The sequence below is a fragment of the Babylonia areolata genome, chromosome 2 (genome assembly GCF_041734735.1).
Source record: "Babylonia areolata isolate BAREFJ2019XMU chromosome 2, ASM4173473v1, whole genome shotgun sequence".
NCBI classification, from domain to species: domain Eukaryota; kingdom Metazoa; phylum Mollusca; class Gastropoda; order Neogastropoda; family Buccinidae; genus Babylonia; species Babylonia areolata.
This window is the reverse complement of record NC_134877.1, coordinates 28,092,733-28,116,986: the sequence shown is the minus strand read 5'-3', so window position 1 is coordinate 28,116,986 and position 24,254 is coordinate 28,092,733. Positions and strand designations below refer to the sequence as shown.

Sequence of the window (24,254 nt, the reverse complement as noted above, 5' to 3'; positions counted from 1 at the left end):
TACAGTACAATACGATACAGTATAATACCATACAATACAATACGGTACAGTACAGTACAATACAATATAGTACAGTGCAATACAGTACAATAAAATACAATACAGTACAATACGATACAGTACAATACAATACAATACGGTACAGTACAGTACAATATAGTACAATACGATACAGTACAATACAATACAATACGGTACAGTACAGTACAATATAGTACAATACGATACAGTACAGTACAATACAATATAGTACAGTGCAGTACAATAAAATACAACACAGTACAATACGATACAGTAGAGTACATTGCAATATAGTACATTACAGTACAATAAAATACAACACAGTACAATACGATACAGTAGAGTACAATACAATATAGTACAGTACTACATGATAGATTCATGAGCATCCTCCCCCCCACCCCACCACCACCCTCCCTCCATCCCCCAGCTGGATGACAACGATGGTCATCATCGATCTCGATGGACACACCATACAATAAAATACAACACAGTACAATACGATACAGTAGAGTACAATACAATATAGTACAGTACAGTACAATAAAATACAGTACAGTACAGTACAATACAATACGACACGATACAGTACAACACAATACAACAGTATCCAAGCTTGGAAGCATTTTTAAAAAATCACAACTGATATATAGCAGACAGCGAGAATACGTTTTCACGAACCTCAGAAAATGAGAGACAGGGTCACAGTTATCCAGAAACACTTCAGCCTGTTCTTCTTTTGAGAATTTATATCACACATATATATATATATATATTATATATATATATATATATATATATAGATAGATATATATATATATAGATATATAACTGGGAATGAAACAATACGCTATGACGACTGGCTTTTCCCTTCGGTTTTCAGTTTCAGTTCCTCACTGAGCAGTCGTCACTGAATTCGGACAAATACATATGCGCTTCACCACAGCTGCTGGGGAGATGTCTGACCAGCAGTATGACCCAATGCGCTACTCAGGCCTGGAATGCATGAAGATATACTTGTGTGCCAGTCAAAGTGGGTTTCTTCTTCTTTTTTTTTTTTTGCCAGAAGGCAGCCCTTTTGTTGCCATGGGTTCTTTTTCAGCATAAGGCACAAAAACTTGATGAAGTCAACTATAAGCGTACATAAATAAATAAATAAATAATAATTTTTTTTTTTAAAGTAGTAGTAGTAATAATAATAATAATAATAATAAGAAGAAGAAGAAGAAGAAGAAGAAGAAGAAGAAGAAGAGGAAGAAGAAGAAGAAGAAGAAGAAGAAGAAGAAGAAGAAAATAAATATAAAAAAAAAGACAACAATGATGATGAATAAGCAAATATAAGCAATAGTAGTAGTTTTTTTGTTGTTGTTTTTTAAATTTATTTATCTATTATTTATTCCCCCCCCCCCCCCCTTTTTTTTTTTCTCAAGGCCTGACTAAGCGCGTTGGGTTACGCTGCTGGTCAGGCATCTGCTTGGCAGATGTGGTGCAGCGTATATGGATTTGTCCGAACGCAGTGACGCCTCCTTGAGCTACTGAAACTGAAACTGCAACTGAAACTCTTTTTCAGTGCACCAAGTGCATGCTGCACACGGGCCCTCGGTTTATCGCCTCACAAATCCAAATCCCTGGATGCTCAGTTTGATATTCCACTGAAGCTTGGGGAGAAACGCTGAGACAGGCTTCTTCTTCTTCTGCGTTCACTCGTATGTACACGAGTGGGCTTTTACGTGTATGACCGTTTTTACCCCGCCATGTAGGCAGCCATACTCCGTTTTCGGGGGTGTGCATGCTGGGTATGTTCTGTTCTTGTTTCCATAACCCACCGAACGCTGACATGGATTACAGGATCTTTAACGTGCGTATTTGATTTTCTGCTTGCGTATACACACGAAGGGGGTTCAGGCACTAGCAGGTCTGCACATATTTTGACCTGGGAGATCGTAAAAATCTCCACCCTTTACCCACCAGGCGCCGTCACCGTGATTCGAACCCGGGACCCTCAGATTGAGAGTCCAACGCTTTAACCACTCGGCTATTGCGCCCGTCTGAGACAGGCTTCGAACCCAGGCCCTGAAGGACACTGGATTGGTAGACAAGCGTCTAAACCTTTCTGCCACCTACCTGTTACATCTTCAAGAACACGAAGCTGACATAAATGGGAGAAAAACGCTAAAAATAATAGATAAGTAGGTAAATGAATAAATAAATAGATAGATAGATAACTAATATTTCAATTTCTAATCAAAATAAGAAGGACTAGGGCAGACGTGTGTATACACACATACACACAGTGAACGCTGTGCAGTTTGTTTCGCTGTTATATTATTATTATTAGTAGTAGAATTTTTATGTATTTATCTATTATTTTTTATTAATTTAATTTAATCTAATTAATTTTTTGTTATTTTATTTATTTATTATTTTATTTATATTATTATTATTATTATTATTATTATTATTATTTATTTTATTTCATTTTATTTATTTATTCATTTATTTATTTAATTCTAGTTTGTTTGTTTGTTTGTTGTTTTTTTTTCTCGAGGCCTGACTAAGCGCGTTGGGTTACGCTGCTGGTCAGGCATCTGCTTGGCAGATGTGGTGTAGCGTATATGGATTTGACCGAACGCAGTGACGCCTCCTTGAGCTACTGATACCGATACCGATACTGGTTACTGGAGAACTGATGTCAGGCAAGAGAGACACTGGTCGGCCAAAGCTTTACTTCAAAGACGTCTGCAAGAGGGATTAACTCACTCAGTACGGCCAGTCCTCTCTTCTCCTCTACACAGACCCCTCGGATGTCCAGTGGGTGTCTGAATGACCCAACCTTCAGCTTCAGTCGTCAGAACTGTGGCGTTCTTTGTCAGCATTCACCTCTTCAGTATAAGAGCCTTCCACTTGCAATATTTTGACGATGGTAATTGGGGTGAAACGCTGTTAACGTCGTCTCTTTCGCCGTTCGTATGGAGAGAGTTAAAGGGCTCTCGGAATTGACACAGAGCAGTGGGAGGACCTCGCAGACGACCGCTCCAGTTGGAGACACACTGTGACCAAGAAACTGAAACCAAGAGAAGAAAGACTGATGTATGCAGCAGAAGAAAAAGCGGACCCACATCAGAAAGGAAGGCTGCAGTTTAAGCAGCACAGAGTCAATACCACTGATGTGCCTTGCGTGACAGATAATATCATTTAACACATCGGCCTTTTTAGCCACAGACAGCGCTCTACCGTGAGGCAGGACAAGAACTAGGATGTAGCTATGTTTAAAAAAAAAAAGAGGAAGTAATATAATTCTAAAGCGCTAAGAGCAAAATTATTTGATTATGCGCTATAAAAACAAACCTAATATTTATTATTATCCACGGTCAACATTGACCGACGGAGGCCAATGAAGGATAATACGGCTAAAGTAGTGGTGGTGGTGGCTGTGCATGTGTGTTGTTGGCCTCACGATCTCACAGGCGGGGAAAGGTGGAATGACACTGTCACTGACATTTTTAACTCACTCAGTACGGCCAGTCCTCTCTTCTCCCCCACACAGACCCCTCGGATGTCCAGTGGGTGTCTGAATGACCCAACCTTTAGCTTCCGTCGTCAGAATTGTGGTATTCTTTGTCAACATTCACCTCTTCAGTATAAGAGCCTTCCGCTTGCAATATTTTGATGATGGTAACTGGGGTGAAACGCTGTTAACGTCGTCGCTTTCGTCGTTCGTATGGAGAGAGTTAATTCAACAGGCCTAGGACACGTGCCAGTGTTGGTTTACAGTCGTTGAATGCCAGTTCAAGAACAGTGAAATGTAGGAGAATGGAAGGGGAAGGGTGGGGGGTGGGGTTGGGGGGGGGGGGGGGTGAAGGGCGACAGTTAGATACGTATACCTTCACACACTCCCTCATACACACACGGAAATACACACACACACACACACATACAGACGCACACACACAGACGCACACACACGTACATGCGCAGACACGAATGTGAGCATTCAAACATGTTTGTGAAAGGTAAGAGCGAGTGTGAGTTTGTGTATGCGGGCAGGTTTGGTGTGTGTGTGTGTGTGTGTGTGTGTGTGTGTGTGTGTGTGGTTTATGCATGACGGCGTGTGAGATATCTCTGAGTTTCACTTCATAGGCTAAATGTCTTCAGGGAGCAACTGCTAAATGGACAATGTGTCAGTGTCAGTGTCACTCTCTGTCTCTGCTGAATGGACAATGTGCCAGTGTCACTCTCTGTCTCTGCTGAATGGACAATGTGTCAGTGTCACTCTCTGTCTCTCTGCTGAATGGACAATGTGTCAGTGTCACTCTCTGTCTCTGCTGAATGGACTATGTGTCAATGTCACTCTCTGTCTCTCCGTCTCACCACTCCCTCAAGCCTCGCCCTGTGGAGGAGGACAATATTCAGGTTCATGAGGCACACGTTTCGTTATGATGAGTCACCCAGTCATGACACAAACACAATTAAAAAAAAAAGAAGAAAAAAAAAGACAATAAAAAATCCCAACTTCCCCCCATTCACCCACACAAACACGGTTCGATAAAAAAAAAAAAAAACACCCATCAGTTTGATCATGGTTCAGCGAGCAGACACAGTTTTTTTCAGCCCCCCCCCTCTCCCCACCCACACACACCTCAACCACCCCCACCTCCCCAACCTTCCCCACTCCACCACTCCTTCGACACATTTTCCTCCAGCGAGGCGGACGTCAACCTACTTAGAGGTGCTCGCATTTGTTTCTATTCGTTTGCTCTCTGTGTGTGTGTGTGTGTGTGTGTGTGTGTGTGTGTGTGTGTGTGTGCGCGCGCGTTCGTTTGCATTGTTTTTAGCCCGATGGTGATTGAAAATGGGATCATCAGGATGCATGAGGGTTTGTTGTTGTTGGTGGTGTGTGTGTGTGTTTTCATTATGGTTTTTTTTAATTTTTCTTTTCTTGTATTTTCTGTTTTGTTGACGACTCACGTTTTTGCCTTGGTCTCTCATTAGGGCGAAGGCTTGAAGTTTAAAAAAAGAAACAAGAAAAAAAAAGAAAAAAAAAACAACAACAGAAAAAGGCATGTTCCTTGTGTATCTTTAACCCTCGAAAATAACTAACGTGTCTTTTCGTTTTTGTCTTCTTCCTCCACAGGCTGTGTGAGTCACTTGTTTGTTCTGAAGGGAGAAACTGTTCGGGGAATGGAGTGACATGAACGCAGGATGTACAGCCAGCTTGAGACAACGAGAGAGTTCAGTTTGATTCAGTTCAGGTACTCAAGGAGGCGTCACAGCGTTCGGACAAACCCATATACGCTACACCACACCTGCTAAGCAAGATGTGGCCCTGACTGACCAGCAGCGTAGCCCTACGTGGGGGACTGATCCGGGTGAGAGAGGGGGTAGAGAGGGGGAGGGAGATGATAATATATATATATATATATATATTTATATATGCACGTGTGTGTGTGTGTGTGTGTGTGTGTGTGTGTGTCTGCAGAGACTGAGAGAGAGAGGGGTGTTGGGGTCGGCGGGGTGGGGGGGGGGGGGGGGCGGAGAGAAGGAGAGTGAGTGAGGGGCAGACACACACAGACGGGAAGAAAGGGGGAGTGAGATTGAGAGAGGGAGAGAGGGAGACAGAGCAAGGGAGAGACAGAGATGGAGAGGAAGGAGAGAGACATATGCATGCAGCGTCTCAGTTTCTTTATATATATATATATATATATATAGTGTGTGTGTGTGTATGTCTGTCTGTCTGTCTATGTGTGTCTCTCTGTGTGTGGTGGGAGAGAGAGAGAGAGAAACAGACAGACAGACAGAGACAGACACACAGCGAGAGTTAAAAAAAAATTATTAAAAAAAACTCCCCACACAAACCATGAAGTATTGAAAATCATAAACTCGGCGGATTTTTTTATTTTCCACACAGTGCCTTTCCATTCGTGAAGGCGCCGCTGTGGTTACGTCACATACATCCCATAATTGTCACGAGGACAGTTGTTACATCATGCACAAAACGGTTCACATGTCCTCAACGACCTGCCGGGTGTGTGTATGTGTGTGTGTGTGTTTGTGTGTGTTTGTGTGTGTGTGTGTGTGTGTGTGTGTGTGTGTGTGTGTGCGTGTGTGTGTGTGTGTGTGGCGGGGGGGGGGGGGGGGGGGGGGGGGTGGAATGTCGAACAACATCAGACACAGTATCTCTCTGACACAGACTCTGTCACACACACACACAGAGCAATGACACAAATCACACAAATTATACAAAGACCATGTATCCACAAGCATGTCCACTAATAGACAGGTAGCTGTATACATGAATGTGTGTGTGTGTGTGTGTGTGTGTGTGTGTGCTCTATGATTTTGTCCTTATCCAAACACGAATAAATTCAAACTCTCTCTCTCTCTACGGTGTAGATATATTCACTTTTGATTTTGTATTTACACATAATGATTATGACTGTTATTGTTGCTGTTGTGGCTGTTTTTCATCATCATCATAATCGTCATCAGTAATAATTATCTATTTATATTAATTCTTGGATGTCGATTCTGGTTGTGTTGGCATGAATATGAAAAGTGTAACAACATCTCTGTCAGCGCACCTTCAGTAAGGGGGCTTAAGCCTTTATTGGCACAGAGCATTTTCGTTACGGTTCTCTCCCCTATCTCTCTACGTGTCTGTGTTTGTGATGGAGTCTCAAGGGAAATAACATATTTCAGGGAAAGGATTGCATAGATAAGTTTTGTCAATTATAGAACACGCTCTCTCTCTCTCTCTCTCTCTCTCTCTCTCTATATATATATATATATGTTGTTGTTTTTTTCCTTTCATGTAATCTAATGTTGACTGGATTTGTACCCCACTACTCTGTCATTACAGTTCTATCCAGTGTTGACTGGATTTGTTCCGCACTGTCATTACAGAGGGGGGGGGGGGGGGGGGGGGAGGGGGGGAACCATGATATCCATGACAATGTGACAGTTTTACTGATTGATATGCTTGTCAGTGCGCGCGTGGCTTTGCCACATAGGGTTGTCCACAGGCTGTTAAAAAAAAAAAAAAAAAAAAAGAAGTGTGCCAGTACTTGGCATCAGAATACTGCTGATGGAACCGATTCCAGGCCCTCAGGGCTCCTGGTGACACGATTAAAAAAAAAAAAAAAGAAAAAAAGCAGGATAAAAAAACAGCCTGAGCCAAAACTAAAGACTGTTTGGGACGACAAGAACATCGCACTCAGATCAAAGTTCAGACCGATGTGCTTCTTGCTTCTCTCACCAATCCTTCATACCCGTGAGTCATGGAATCTGAAAGCCAACATGGACAAGAGGATACAGGCCACAGAAACGAGATGCTTCCGAAAACTCCGTATGGAATCTCCTATTAGGGATCACATCACCAATGAACAACAGAGAAAAAAGAATCAATCAGACAGACTGTGAGATCCTGTGAAGGCCTAACCAAAATGAAGAAACGCAAATCGAAGCGGTATAGGCACATCTCTCGATCAGCTGGACTTGACAGAACAATCCTGCAATGATGAATTATCAACATCTTTATACTGCCAGAGCCTAAAATTGAAGCTATTCATGCAGTAAAAAAAAAAAAAAAAAAAATCCTGCAAGTCGCAGTGCAAGGATGGAGAAGGAGAGGCAGTGTTCCAGAATGGGCAGGCCAGAGACTGAGTTACGTCCTGGGAGAGACGAGGAACAGGTAAAAAGGGAAATAACTGGTTGTCAGATCATCAGTGGTGTCCCTGTGGAGCTTTTCTCTCCATGTCACTGCTGATACTGGCTGTTGGAGCTTTTCTCTCCATGTCACTGCTGATACTGGCTGTTGGAGCTTTTCTTCCATGTCACTGCTGATACTGGCTGTTGGAGCTTTTCTCTCCATGTCACTGCTGATACTGGCTGTTGGAGCTTTTCTCTCCATGTCATTGCTGATACTGGCTGTTGGAGCTTTTCTCTCCATATCATTGCTGATACTGGCTGTTGGAGCTTTTCTCTCCATGTCATTGCTGATACTGGCTGTTGGAGCTTTTCTCTCGATGTCATTGCTGATACTGGCTGTTGGAGCTTTTCTTCCATGTCACTGCTGATACTAGCTGTTGGAGCTTTTCTCTCTATGTCATTGCTGATACTAGCTGTTGGAGCTTTTCTTCCATGTCATTGCTGATACTAGCTGTTGGAGCTTTTGTCTCCATGTCATTTCTGATACTAGCTGTTGGAGCTTTTGTCTCCATGTCACTGCTGATACTGGCTGTTGGAGCTTTTCTCTCCATGTCACTGCTGATACTGGCTGTTGGAGCTTTTCTTCCATGTCACTGCTGATACTGGCTGTTGGAGCTTTTCTTCCATGTCACTGCTGATACTGGCTGTTGGAGCTTTTCTTCGATGTCACTGCTGATACTGGCTGTTGGAGCTTTTCTTCCATGTCATTGCTGATACTAGCTGTTGGAGCTTTTGTCTCCATGTCATTGCTGATACTAGCTGTTGGAGCTTTTCTTCCATGTCATTGCTGATACTAGCTGTTGGAGCTTTTGTCTCCATGTCATTGCTGATACTAGCTGTTGGAGCTTTTCTTCCATGTCATTTCTGATACTAGCTGTTGGAGCGTTTGTCTCTATGTCATTGCTGATACTAGCTGTTGGAGCTTTTCTTCCATGTCATTGCTGATACTAGTTGTTGGAGCTTTTCTTCCATGTCATTGCTGATACTAGTTGTTAAAGCTTTTCTTCCATGTCATTGCTGACACTGGCTGTTTGAGCTTTTCTTCCATGTCATTGCTGACACTGGCTGTTGGAGCTTTTCTTCCATGTCATTGTTGATACTGACGGTTAGAGCTTTTCTTCCATGTCATTGCTGATACTGGTTGTTGGAGCTTTTGTCTCCATGTCATTGCTGATACTGGCTGTTGGAGTTTTTCTTCCATGTCACTGCTGGCACTGACTATGTAGAGCTTTTCTTCCATGTCATTGCTAGTACTAGTTGTGGAGCTTTTCCTCCATGCCATAGCTTGTACTAGTTTTGGAGCTTTTCTTCCACGTCATCGCTGCAACTGGTTTAGACTTTTAATCCATGTCATTGCTGGTACAAGTTGCAGAACCTTTCTACCTTGTCATTGCTGGCACAAGTTGTGGAGCCTTTCTACCTTGTTACTGCTGGTACAAGTTGTGGAGCTTTTCTCCCCATATCACTGCTGGTACTGGTTGTGGATGCTGACTGTGTGTAACCTGTGTTATGTGCGGAGTTACAATGTATGACACTTATCCTCAGGGGCTGTGTTTTCGCTTCAGCATCTTGCCATAGAGGGTTTTCAAGATGTATGGAGCTGGTAACAATGTCTATTCAGTTCGCCACGTCGAAAACACAGTATTCTTCCCTCCATTTATTACTGATTAATCCTGGAAGTCTTGTTTCAGTGTAAGATGGTTGTTGGTTTCCTGGAGGTCTGATTTCTTTCTCCCGTCCTACACATCAACAACGAAGAGAAACGCTCCTGTTTTCTACAGCCTGACAGAGGAGCTCTTGTCCTTGCTGAGGGGTAAGAGGTGATGACCGTGGCCCTTGCCGTCAGCCACGGTGTCCTCCTCCCCCTCCCCACTCCTCCCCCCGGCCCCCCGAGTCACGTGACGGTCCCCTCTGTAGCCGTTGCAGAAGGGCAGGTACCGGGTGAAGGGCAGTCTGTTCAGATAGGGCTGCACCAAAGGGAGGTCATACACCTCGAATTGCCTCCCTTCCCTGCCCGGCGCGTCCTCCGTGCTTTCGCTTTGGCCCCACTTGGTTAGCCCCCTTTCTTCCCGCGTCCCTGTGCGAACAGTAGACAAGAGAGAAAAGCGATATACAAATACATTATTATTATCATCATCATGATTATTCTTATTATTTTGATTATCATTATTACCCTTGTTGTTTAGTTAACTCTCTCCATACGAACGGCGAAAGAGACGACGTTAACAGCGTTTCACTCCAATTACCATCATCAAAATATTGCAAGTGGAAGGCTCTTTTCTGAAGAGGTGAATGTTGACAAAGAATACCACAATTCTGACGACGGAAGCTAAAGGTTGGGTCATTCAGACACCCACTGGACATCCGAGGGGTCTGTGTATAGGAGAAGAGAGGACTGGCCGTACTGAGTGAGTTAAACAGCGTAGCAGAAAATGAACTATTCTCGTTTTGCATGATGAATTAGCTTGGCAGAGAGCAGAGAACACAGAAAACGGCTTCGACATAATTCGTCAATGCTGTTGTGTTGTCCTGTGTTGTGCTTTGCAGTTTTCGTGTCAGAGGTCTTTAAATCGGGCTGCACTCGTTGGGTGTGTGCTAGCTTATGTCTATTTGTCCGTCTCCCTCTGTTTCACAATTCAAGACAGAGACAAGACGAGACAAACACTTTATTGAATATGATTAAAGATAGAGAGGTACAAGGAGAGAGAGAGAGAGCGAGAGAGAGAGAGAGCGAGAGAGAGAGAGAGAGAGAGAGAGGCAGAACAGACACAAAGTCAAGAAGAAAGAGAGAATGACCAAAAAAAAAAAAAAAAAAAAAAAAAAACGGAGAGAGGGAACACAGACTCTGAAACTGGAAAATACATACGGAAAACTAGTTACGCTCATTTTTGGTTCACATCAACCGATGAGCTGCAATGCCTTTGATGTCTCAGCGACATTTTGGCGTTTCTCTAGGAAGGGTTCTGTTGGGGGAACTTAGGTATGTCAGCTGACCTGGACAGAGACACAAGGGAGGGAAGGGGGACAAAGGGAGATCACCTGGCACGGTGTTGTCCAGCACAAAGGCCAGCACTCCGGCCACAAACATGCTGGTGCTGCACAGCACTGTCAGTACGTTGTCCGCCAGCTGACTGCCTGCACACACACACACACACACACACACACACACACACACACACACACACACACACACACAGTGGACAGACACACAGACACACACACACACACACACACACACACAGACGGACAGACACACACACACACACACACACACACACACACACACAGAGGACAAACACACACACACACGTACGCACACACATTAACACACACACACACACACAGACACACACACACACAAATCACACACACACACACATATTATGACACACACCATAATACTCACACCCACCAGCCCTTTTGCACACATTACCTTCACCTCTGCGTCAGTTCTGCCCTCTAACCATTCCCAACAGTGTCTTCCTCGAGTGGTTGAGATGATTGTGTTGAAGAGGTGTTTGAGGCGTTCTGGGTATTCTTCCAATTCTTTTGTTACTTTCAGATCGGGTATCTGCATTCCAGCTGAGTGGTATCTGCCGCTTGTACGGTCCATGATCTTCCGCGTCCTGGACGGCTGCCTTTTGGTTCCCTCACTGCATCATGCAGTGGGTTTGGAGGGTTTCCTTGTGCTCTGAAATACGCCATATAACCTGTTGTAACATGTGCTTGGCCTGCATTGAATGAAGGTCAAGCAGGTATCGTAAGGTCTCAGTAGGTGTGTCCTTCATTGTTCCGAGGGTCAGCCTCATCGCTTCATTTTCAATTCTTTCTAATTTCACGTGGCTGGTTTGAGAAAGTGTTGTTAGCCCTGGTCAAATTACACCGAGAACGAGCGGTTATTATTACAGCCAGAAGATGCGGTGCTACTCAATGCAACTGACTGTCACTGCCTTTAAGATTGAAAGACTATTCTGGATTTCAGAACAGTGCTTTCATTATGTTTTCTGAAGGTCATCATCCTGTCAGACTGCATTTCTAAGTAGCTCAGACTTTCAGTTTCCTCGATCTGAACTCCGTTGTATCGGACAGCTGGTGGTGAGGTGCTCAGTTTTGTTGGTTATAGTGCACAGAAACATTTGGGCTTTCACTGGATTGATGAATGGTACTCTTTCCTGCTACCATTGAGCGATATAGTTCAGGTGTTTCCGGACGGCTACAGTTTTTTTTTCTTGAGCATCTCTTGTTGAAATTTCGAAGACTAGGCCATCATCCACAAGAATAAGCACACCAGCTATTTCGTTGTTGTTAAGAACTACAAGCCCTTTCGTTTAAACGTTGTAGAGGACAGGAGAGAGCGGAGATCCTTGTGGCAGTCCCATGGAAAGTTTTTAGGGTGCAGACATCCAGTCTCGAAGACGTTGGACGACAGTACTTTCCTGAAGTTTTGCTGCTATCCATGTTGCTAGTGTCAAACGTGCACCGTACTTTAGCAGCAGGTCCATGAACTGTGCAATCTGGACATCATTGTATGCATCATCCAAGTCAGTTCCTCTTGCTAATCTCCACACAGTGAAAGGACAATCATAGCAGCTGAAGACAAGATCGTATCCATCCACACACAAGTCCCCCACCCACCTGTCCCCCACCCACCTGTGTCAATGACCCCCGGGTGGAGGGCCATCCACTTGGGCAGACAGATACCCAGGAAGATGGACACCCCCAGGATGAACAGGTTACGGGTGGAGTTGAGGTCCACAAACTGCAGGTTGGAGATCCCCACCGCCGTCACCATGCCTGGGGGACACACAGCAGTCAGGGTCATTGATGCAATCATAAGGAGTAGGTTTACCTTTATGTTTGTGTTATCATATCTGTTAACAATGCACACTGAACGGAATAAACGACAAAAATGTATCAAAACAACAACAACAACAACAACAACAACACACACACACACACACACACACACACACAGTCTTTCCGAAGGGTCCGGTGTGAAGCACTTAGAACAAACAAAAGAACACAAGACAACAAAGGGGTTGTCACAGGCAAAACTGTAGAAAAATCCGCTTTGATAGCAGAGGAAATGCATTTTCAGACAGAACAAAAAAGAAACGAAAAAAGCGTAGCGCTGTACTGTGGCGACGCGCTCTCCCCGGCAAGAGCATCCTCCATGCCACATCGCGAAATGTGTTGTGACAAAAAGTAATACAATGCAATGCAATGCAATGCAATGCAATGCAATACAATACAATACAATACAATACAATCACATGAAAGCCCAGGCCCCAGCCAGGAAGGCATCCTTGCACTGGACAAAAGACAATGCCTTCTGTCCAGGCTGTTTCATTTCTGTGCTGCCACCCCCCACCCCGCCCCCCACACCCCTCTTTCTTTCACCTGCATTTCTCGTGCTTCTGATTCAATTTTCTGCGCTTCTTTCTTGGTCGCGTGGCTTCGCAGATATGGCACTGCGTATACACTGACGCCAGAGATCCGATGAGCGAAATAAAAGAGAAAAGAAGAAGCTGGAAGGGGGTGAGTGCTGTGATTTACTACTCCTGATCATGCCACTCTTTTCCAAGTGATCAGGACAGTCATTCAATGACTGAAAGGTGAATACAGGTGATGAAGTGATCAACACAGTCATCCAATGACTGAAAGGTGAATACAGGTGATAAAGTGATCAACACGGTCATCCAATGACTGAAATGTGAATACAGGTGATAAAGTGATCAACACAGTCATCCAGTGACTGAAAGGTGAATACAGGTGATAAAGTGATCAACACAGTCATCCAATGACTGAAAGGTGAATACAGGTGATAAAGTGATCAACACAGTCATCCAATGACTGAAAGGTGAATACAGGTGATAAAGTGATCAACACAGTCATTCAATGACTGAAAGGTAAATACAGGTGATAAAGTGATCAACACAGTCATTCAATGACTGAAAGGTGAATACAGGTGATAAAATGATCAACACAGTCACCCAATGACTGAAAGGTGAATACAGGTGATAAAGTGATCAACACAGTCATTCAATGACTGAAAGGTAAATACAGGTGATAAAGTGATCAACAGTCATCCAATGACTGAAAGGTGAATACAGGTGATGAAGTGATCAACACAGTCATCCAATGACTGAAAGGTGAATGCAGGTGATAAAGTGATCAACACAGTCATTCAATGACTGAAAGGTAAATACAGGTGATAAAGTGATCAACACAGTCATTCAATGACTGAAAGGTAAATACAGGTGATAAAGTGATCAACACAGTCATTCAATGACTGAAAGGTAAATACAGGTGACAAAGTGATCAACACAGTCACCCAATGACTGAAAGGTGAATACAGGTGATAAAGTGATCAACACAGTCACCCAATGACTGAAAGGTGAATACAGGTGATAAAGTGATCAACACAGTCATTCAATGACTGAAAGGTAAATACAGGTGATAAAGTGATCAACGGTCATCCAATGACTGAAAGGTGAATACAGGTGATGAAGTGATCAACACAGTCATCCAATGACTGAAAGGTAAATACAGGTGATGAAGGGATCAGGATAGTCATTCAATGACTGAAAGGTGAATGCAGGTGATGAAGTGATCAACACAGTCATTCAATGACTGAAAGGTGAATACAGGTGATAAAGTGATCAAGATAGTCATCCAATGACTGAAAGGTGAATACAGGTGATGAAGTGATCAAGACAGTCATTCAATGACTGAAAGGTGAATACAGGTGATAAAGTGATCAACACAGTCACCCAATGACTGAAAGGTGAATACAGGTGATAAAGTGATCAACACAGTCATCCAGTGACTGAAAGGTGAATACAGGTGATAAAGTGATCAAGACAGTCATCGAATGACTGAAAGGTGAATACAGGTGATGTGTGGGACCCCACAAGTGTCTTTAAGAGGTTCTTGGGGACCCACAAGTGTTTTTACGAAGCTCCTTACTCAGTCATTCATGTTCAGCACAAGTCAAACCATTTGTGACAACAAAGTGGTAAATGACTGGATTGAAGGTGACAACTTAGTGGTACATGACTGAATTGAAGGTGACAACAAAGTGGAAAATAACTAGATTGAAGGTGACAAGAACAAAGTGGTAAATGACAGGATTGAAGGTGACAACAAAGTGGTACATGACTGGACTGAAGGTGACAACAAAGTGGTACATGACTGGATTGAAGGTGACAACAACAAAGTGGTACATGACTGGATTGAAGGTGACAACAAAGTGGTACATGACTGGATTGAAGGTGACAACAACAAAGTGGTACATGACTGGACTGAAGGTGACAACATCAAAGTAGTACATGACTGGATTGAAGGTGACAACATCAAAGTAGTACATGACTGGATTGAAGGTGACAACATCAAAGTGGTACATGACTGGATTGAAGGTGACAACAACAAAGTGGTACATAACTGGACTGAAGGTGACAACAAAGTGGTACATAACTGGATTGAAGGTGACAACAAAGCGGTACATGACTGGATTGAAGGTGACAACATCAAAGTGGTACATGACTGGATTGAAGGTGACAACAACAAAGTGGTACATAACTGGACTGAAGGTGACAACAAAGTGGTACATAACTGGACTGAAGGTGACAACAAAGTGGTACATGACTGGATTGAAGGTGACAACAACAATGTGGTACATAACTGGATTGAAGGTGACAACAAAGTGGTACATGACTGGACTGAAGGTGACAACAAAGTGGTACATGACTGGACTGAAGGTGACAACAAAGTGGTACAATGCAGGTGGAAGGACTCACCTAACATTGTAAGGAAAACGCCGCCCACGATAGGCTCCGGGATGGTGGTGAAGAGAGCACTGAACTTGCCCACGCAGCCAAAGATCATCATCAGCACACCGCTCACCTGGATCACCGCCAGACTGCCCACCTGCACAGGTAGGTCAAGGTCACTGCTTTGTCTCTGACACTGCTGGGTGAGTGTTATTTTCTGGTGTGATTTTTGTTTTTGTTCGTTTGGTCCCTTATCGTGGTTAGTACGATGCCAGAGGGGTATATATAGGTGAGATATGTGACTGCATAAGGGGTGAGTACAGGTGTGACTGCCAGAGGGGTGAATACAGATGAGGTGTGTGACTGCATGAGGGGTCAATACAGGTGTGACTGCCAGAGGGGTGAATACAGGTGAGGTGTGTGACTGTCAGAGGGGTGAATACAGGTGAGGTGTGTGACTGCCAGAGGGGCGAATACAGGTGACGTGCGTGACTGCCAGAGGGGTGAATACAGGTGAAGTGTGTTACTGTCAGAGGGGTGAATACAGGTGAGGTGTGTGACTGCCAGAGAGGTGAATACAGGTGACGTGTGTGACTGCCAGAGGGGTGAATTCAGGTGAGGTGTGTAATTGCCAGAGGGGTGAATTCAGGTAAGGTGTGTTACTGTCAGAGGGGTGAATACAGGTGAGCTTTGTGACTGCCAGTGGGGTGAATACAGGTGAGGTGTGTTACTGTCAGAGGCGTGAATACAGGTGAGGTGTGTGACTGCCAGAGAGGTGAATACAGGTGAGGTGTGTGAATGTGTGAATACAGTACAGGTGAGGTGTGTGAACACAGATGAGGTGTGTGAATACAGTACCGGTGATGTATGTGAATACAGTACAGGTGAGGTGTGTGAATACAGGTGAGATGTGTGAATACAGGTGAGGTGTGCAGTCACCTTGGTGATGCCGATGGCCCCAATGTTCTCACTGTAGGACGTGGTGCCTCCCCCGATCCCCCAGGCCCCAGCCAAAAGGGTGGTGATGCCCTCCACCCCGATACCTGCACGTCAGACACTCTGAAAGATGTGAAGTCAGATACTGGTCGTCTACACGATTTGAACACAGTGACTCTTACTGGTCATCTACACGATTTGAACACAGTGACTCACTTACTGGTCATCTACATGATTTGAACACAGTGACTCAGATACTGGTCGTCTACACGATTTGAACACAGCGACTCACTTACTGGTCGTCTACACGATTTGAACACATTGACTCACTTACTGGTCGTCTACACGATTTGAACACAGTGACTCAGTTACTGGTCGTCTGCATGATTTGAACACAGTGACTCACTTACTGGTCGTCTACACGATTTGAATACAGTGACTCACTTACTGGTTGTCTACACGGATTTGAACAATGTGACTCAGTTACTGGTCATCTACACGATTTGAACACAGTGACTCAGTTACTGGTCGTCTACACGATTTGAACACAGTGACTCACTTACTGGTCGTCTACACGATTTGAATACAGTGACTCACTTACTGGTTGTCTACACGGATTTGAACAATGTGACTCAGTTACTGGTCATCTACACGATTTGAACACAGTGACTCAGTTACTGTTCGTCTGCATGATTTGAACACAGTGACTCACTTACTGGTCGTCTACACGATTTGAATACAGTGACTCACTTACTGGTTGTCTACACGGATTTGAACAATGTGACTCAGTTAATGGTCGTCTACACTATTTGAACAGAGTGACTCAGTTACTGGTCGTCTACACGATTTGAACACAGTGACTCACTTACTGGTCATCTACACGATTTGAACAATGTGACTCACTTACTGGTCGTCTACACGATTTGAACACAGTGACTCACTTACTGGTCGTCTACACGATTTGAACAGAGTGACTCACTTACTGGTCGTCTACACGATTTGAACACAGTGACTCAGTTACTGGTCGTCTACATGATTTGAACACAGTGACTCACTTACTGGTCGTCTACACGATTTGAACAGAGTGACTCAGTTACTGGTCGTCTACACGATTTGAACTCAGTGACTGTTACTGGTCGTCTACACGATTTGAACAATGTGACTCAGTTAATGGTCGTCTACACGATTTGAACTCAGTGACTGTTACTGGTCGTCTACACGATTTGAACACAGTGACTCAGTTACTGGTCATCTACACGATTTGAACACAGTGACTCAGTTACTGGTCGTCTACACGATTTGAACACAGTGACTCAGTTACTGGTCATCTACACGATTTGAACAATGTGACTGTTACTGGTCGTCTACACGATTTGAACACAGTGACTCAGTTACTGGTCATCTACACGATTTGAACTCAGTGACTGTTACTGGTCGTCTACACGATTTGAAAAATGTGACACCTGACTCACTGAAAAAAATTTGAAGAATGTGATTGTTACTGGTCGTCTACACGATTTGAACAATGTGACTCAGTTAATGGTCGTCTACACGATTTTAACACAGTGACTGTTACTGGTCGTCTACACGATTTGAACACAGTGACTCAGTTACTGGTCATCTACACGATTTGAACACAGTGACTCAGTTACTGGTCGTCTACACGATTTGAACACAGTGACTCAGTTACTGGTCATCTACACGATTTGAACTCAGTGACTGTTACTGGTCGTCTACACGATTTGAACACAGTGACTCAGTTACTGGTCATCTACACGATTTGAACTCAGTGACTGTTACTGGTCGTCTACACGATTTGAACACAGTGACTCAGTTACTGGTCATCTACACGATTTGAACACAGTGACTCAGTTACTGGTCGTCTACACGATTTGAACACAGTGACTCAGTTACTGGTCATCTACACGATTTGAACTCAGTGACTGTTACTGGTCGTCTACACGATTTGAAAAATGTGACACCTGACTCACTGAAAAAATTTAACTGGCGATACTGATCCACTGCTTCCTGGAGACAAAACAAATATATTTGTTTCGAATTTTTGCAAACGGGTTTCTGTACCAGCACGAGAGGACAAGCCTACTGACCTGTATTACTGGAACGTGCAGGATGCCTTCACACAGATGGTGGACCAACCCCATAGTGAAACATTATCATGTGGGAGGAGAGGGGGGAACGGGGGAAAGGGAGGGAAAGGGATGTGACCCGCGAAGCTAACACAGCAATCCTTGTAAACAAACTGTCAACTCCCACTGATGTTCTTTCTTTTCAATTCTGTCTTCTTGCTACCTGTCCTCCATATTTCTTCAACAAAAATGTAAACTTCCTAGACAGTAAGATCAAGGAAATCAGTTTTGGACGTAGGAAAATTACCCAAAGGACCGCAGACTCTTCGCTGGAATTTGCACGAGGAGAGCAGTTTTCATACACTTAAAAAAAAACAGCCAGCAGTGACGAGTATTGTGTCAAATATCCCAATGGTTGGGATGAGTGGAAAGATTGAAAACTGCAAGAACAGAGGGTCCCTAAAAGGGCCGGCCATTTTGGTCATGACTAGTCTGGTGTTGATGTCGAGCAGTGTGATAACGTTAGAGTTCATTGCTTCAAGTCTGAAACTGCCAGGGGATGTCATCATATAAACATCAACACGGCGCCTTTCTTTCAGCGTATTAAACTACCACTCATGACAAGTAGTTCGTGCTTCTGTAAATAATACTCAGGACTTGTTGTCAATTTGCCACACGAATCTTTGTTGCACGTTTTTTGTTGTTGTTGTTGTTGTTGTTGTTGAAACATTGCCTTTCTCCTATCATGAAGTTGGTTGGTGAAAGTATGTTGTACGATTCAGAAACGTCATCGACTTATGGTCTAATTGAAAGTGAATTTTCTTGGCACGTTGATGTTGTATACTACTACTACTACTACTGCTACTACTACTATTGCGGCTACCGCTGCTGCTGATGTATACTACTACTACTGCTGCCGCGGCTGCTGTTGCTGCTACTAATACTAGTGTTGCTGCTGCTGTCAATAATAATAATGACAACGACAACAACAACAAATAAATGAGTAAAACAATCATGATGATGATGAATGACACAATAATGATAATAACAATAATAAGGATAATATAACAACAACAACAACAACAAAACAACAACAACAACAATAATAATAATAATAGTAATAATAGAAATAATAATAATAACAGCAACAGTAACAACAGCAGCAGCAACAGCAACAACAACAACAAAAATAATGACAACAACAACAATAATGACAACAACAATAACAACAACAATAATGGTAATGACAAAACAACAACAATAATATTGACGACAACAACAACAACAACAGCAATAACAATAACAACAACAAAGCAGTACCTCTGCTCACCGCACTCTTCGGCGGGGCCGGGGCGCCAGACAGCCGCGCGCATGCGTAGTAGTCGCCGACAGACTCAATCATGGAGGCCATGACAGAGGCAACGCCTGCCAGCACTCCGGCCACACTGACCGTGGGCACTCCCCACTGACCTGGACACACACAGCGGTTACACTGACCTGGACACACACAGCGGTCATACTGACCTGGACACACACACACGGCGGTCACACTGACCTGGACACACACACAGCGGTCACACTGACCTGGAATAAACACAGCGGTCAAACTGACCTGGACACACACAGCGGTCACACTGACCTGGAATAAACACAGCGGTCACACTGACCTGGACACACACAGGTCACACTGACCTGGACACACACACACACACAGCGGTCACACTGACATGGACACACACACACACACACACACAGCGGTCACACTGACCTGGAATAAACACAGCAGTCACACTGTCACACTGACCTGGACACACACAGGTCACACTGACCTGGACACACACACACACACACACACACACACACACACACACACACAGGGCAGCAACGAAGGGCTGCCACTCTTGTCTGTTTGGGGCCATTCTCTCTGAATGGTACCCTTGGTGTACTTCAGGGTCTTGAGTTCCCCTAAGACTGTTCACTGGAATTCACCGCCTTCTTCAGTACATCACAGTCCTTTGTCCACATCCGTTTGAAACGAACCTAAAGACATAATTCCTTTTCAAACACTTTTCTACATAACTAGTGCTCTCCTTTCCTCCATATCTGTACTCTACGGGTTTATTCCACGTGTGTGTGTGTGTGTGTGTGTGTGTGTGTGTGTGTGTGTGTGTGTTTGCTCACCCGCTCACTCACATACATCAATACCCACTGACCCCCCTCCCCCTCCCACACACCCACCCCCCACTGACCTGGGTAAGGGAACCTGAACCAGGGCGCCCTGTGCAGAGTGTCCCCCTGGACATCGGTCCTGGCCAGGTAGCCCCACTGGCCTTTGGTGGGGGGCAGCACGTCCGTCACTGTCAGCACGTAGCACAGCAACCAGCTGACACAGATGGCCAGCAACACCTGTACACAGCACTACACCTGTACACAGCACCTGTACACAGCACACTACACCTGTACACAGCACTACGCCTGTACACAGCACTACACCTGTACACAACACCTGTACACAGCACACAGCACCTGTACACAGCACACGGCACCTGTACACAGCAGAAGGTAACACATCACACTGCACCTGTACACAGCACATGGTAGCACATCACACAATACCTGTACACAGCACATAACACCTGTACACAGCATGCGCGCGCGCGCACACATACACACACACACACGGACATCTGGACTCACAGACAATCAAAACACCAAGTTATTACATAGACTCACTTTTTTGTAAACACAACTGAATAAATAATGTTCTCTAGGATGCATACTGTTGGCACCACACAAAGCAGTACCTCTGCTCACCGCACTCTTCGGCGGGGCCGGGACGCCAGACAGCCGCGCGCAAGCGTAGTAGTCGCCGACAGACTCAATCATGGAGGCCATGACAGAGGCAACGTGATGGCCTAGAGGTAACGCGTCCGCCTAGGAATCGAGAGAATCTGAGCGCGCTGGTTCGAATCACAGCTCAGCCGCCAATATTTCCTCCCCCTCTACTAGACTTTGAGTGGTGGTCTGGACGCTAGTCATTCGGATAAGACGATAAACCGAGGTCCCGTGTGCAGCATACACTTAGCGCACGTAAAAGAACCCACGGCAACAAAAGGGTTGTTCCTGGCAAAATTCTGTAGAAAAAATCCACTTCGATAGGAAAAACAAATTAAACTGCACACAGGAAAAAAAAAACTAAAAAAATAAAGGTGGCGCTGTAGCCTGAATTTCACATAGAGAAATATGTTGTGACAAAGAGAAAAATACAAATACCAGCACTTGGTTCACACAAGTGAGTCAAAACAGAAAAACGTAAGGCGTCCAGAGAAACTCTGACTTCTTACCGGAAAGAGAGCAAAGAAACGTAAGGCGTCCAGAAAAACTCTGACTTCTTACCGGAAAGAGAGTGAAAAAACGTAAGGCCCTGACTTCTTACCGGAAAGAGAGCGAAGAAACGTATGGCGTCCAGAGAAACCCTGACTTCTTACCGGAAAGAGAGTGAAGAAACGTAAGGCCCTGACTTCTTACCGGAAAGAGAGCGAAGAAACGTATGGCGTCCAGAGAAACCCTGACTTCTTACCGGAAAGAGAGCGAAGAAACGTAAGGCCCTGACTTCTTACCGGAAAGAGAGCGAAGAAACGTAAGGCGACCAGAGAAACCTTGACTCCTTACCGGAAAGAGAGCGAAGAAACGTAAGGCCCTGACTTCTTACCGGAAAGAGAGCGAAGAAACGTAAGGCGTCCAGAGAAACCCTGACTTCTTACCGGAAAGAGAGCGAAGAAACGTATGGGTGACCTGACGCAGCCCCGCCCCTGGCGGTAGGAGCAGAAGGGGAGGTTCACGTAGCGTAGGTACTGGGAGAAGACGGCGATGAGAGTGAACACCCTGCAACACGTTGCACACAGCAGGTAAGAGCCACGCCTTCTTCATCTCTTCTTCTTCTTCATCATCATCCTCATCCTCATCATTTTCTTCTTCTTCTCCTCCATCATCATCATCATCATCATCATCATCATCATCATCATCTTCTTCTTCTTCTTCATCATCATCATCATCTTCTTCTTCTTCTTCTTCATCCTCCTCCTCCTCATCATCATTATCTTCTTCTTCTTCTTCATCCTCATCCTCATCCTCATCATCATCTTCTTCTTCTTCCTCCTCCTCCTCCTCCTCTTCTTCTTCTTCTTCTTCATCATCATCATCATCATCTTCTTCTACTTCATCATCATCATCATCTTCTTCTCCTCCTCCTCCTCCTCATCATCAACTTTTTCTTCTCATCATCATCTTCATTAGCAGTAGCAGTAGTAGTGGTAGTAGTAGTAGTAGTAATCGTCGTTGTGGCAGTAGTAGTATTTTGCGCATGGGTAAAATGCTGCTCTCACTAAGACGTGCGTATGATGGAACAATAAACCAACAGGAATATATATATCTATCTATCTATCTATATATATATATATATATATATATATATATATATACATATACATATATATATATATATATATATATATATATATATAATCGATAAATAAAGGAATGAACAAACAAACAAAGAAAACCCAGCAGCCGTGGCGAAGTGGTTAGCGTCGCGTACTGACGGCTGGGAGGACGCGGGTTCGAATCCCAGCGGAGGTCGGTTTTTCAGCCCGTGGCCGGCTCCTACCCAGAGTTGAGTGTGCTGTGGGCTTAAATGGGGAGACTGGGACAACACAGTCGAGTGTCATCCACTTCAAGGATGCGTCTTTGGGTGTGTTGCTCTAATTACCTGACCAACACTGCAAGTGTCTGTATCTCTCGGGCCTGGTTAATGCCGGGATATCATTATGACAGGAAGCGTAGAGTACAGCCTTGTCACGCAGTCCCAAACCAAAATGGACCTCCATAGCAACATTGTCATCATCATCGTCATCCTCCTCCTCCTTCATCGTCATCAATATAAACAAAATAGTCTCAAAGTCTGTGGCCTTTCATGCCCTGCTCTCATGGTGACCTCAGTTTCGATACCCCTCCACTTCCGTGCTTGGGGTGAGTCCTGTCAATGTCGTCAGTGTCGGCAGATTCATGGGGGGCTGTTGTTTGAGGGGCGTGGTGGCGGTCTCCACTCTGGGAGGGACGCTCACTCAGTCTGGCTCCGCGACTAAGCCATTATTGTCGTTAGTAGGGGGCTTAGTAGGTGGTGTCCTAAGTACGTTAAAACAGAACAGGCACCACTGAACACCACCGAAGTGACTCAGCAGCAGTGCAGGGTCTCCTCTGGTGTGTGGCCTCCTGGCGACCTAACATCGATGGTTCCCTGTGGACTGTCGACGCTGGAACTGCAATGGACGAACCCGGGTGTGGCCGTGTATGGGGGAATCTAAATGAGCGGCGTGGGAGTAATGCCACTGAAGCGGTGCAGATGATGGGGCAGCAAAAACAAAACAAAACAAACAAACAAAAAAAAACCAACAAAAAAACCCAAAAAAAACCCAGGACACTGACGTGAAGGCGATCCACCACTGGCCCTCCGTCTTGAGGTAGGTGGCGTCGAAGAGCGACAGTCCGATCATGGTGACGGTGGGACTGATGGTGAGGGGCCCGATGAAGTTCATGAGGAAGCCCACCAGCCCTGTGAAGCCCACCACCATCTGCACCAGGCTGCTGACCAGCACGGCTCCCTGGAGCTGAGTGTCAGCAACACGTGGAATGACGTCAGTGACACTTCTTGTGATGTGATGACACGTGCTGT

At 44.7% G+C, this 24,254-nt stretch overlaps 1 protein-coding gene across 1 annotated transcript in view; it reads right to left on the bottom strand.

Annotated features, from left to right (window-relative positions):
- Positions 1-8,261: 8,261 nt before the first annotated feature.
- LOC143279386 (solute carrier family 23 member 1-like) overlaps positions 8,262-24,254 on the bottom strand; it is a 31,586-nt gene continuing 15,593 nt past the window's right edge. The window contains exons 5-13 of the mRNA XM_076583421.1: positions 24,008-24,189; positions 22,288-22,408; positions 20,773-20,929; positions 19,844-19,993; positions 16,440-16,543; positions 15,528-15,657; positions 12,379-12,522; positions 10,768-10,863; positions 8,262-9,805 (exon numbers count right to left, since the gene is read on the bottom strand). Of these exons, the coding sequence (XP_076439536.1) occupies positions 9,504-9,805; positions 10,768-10,863; positions 12,379-12,522; positions 15,528-15,657; positions 16,440-16,543; positions 19,844-19,993; positions 20,773-20,929; positions 22,288-22,408; positions 24,008-24,189 (1,386 nt within the window). The 3' untranslated portion in view covers positions 8,262-9,503. The remainder of the gene's footprint in view (positions 9,806-10,767; positions 10,864-12,378; positions 12,523-15,527; positions 15,658-16,439; positions 16,544-19,843; positions 19,994-20,772; positions 20,930-22,287; positions 22,409-24,007; positions 24,190-24,254) is intronic.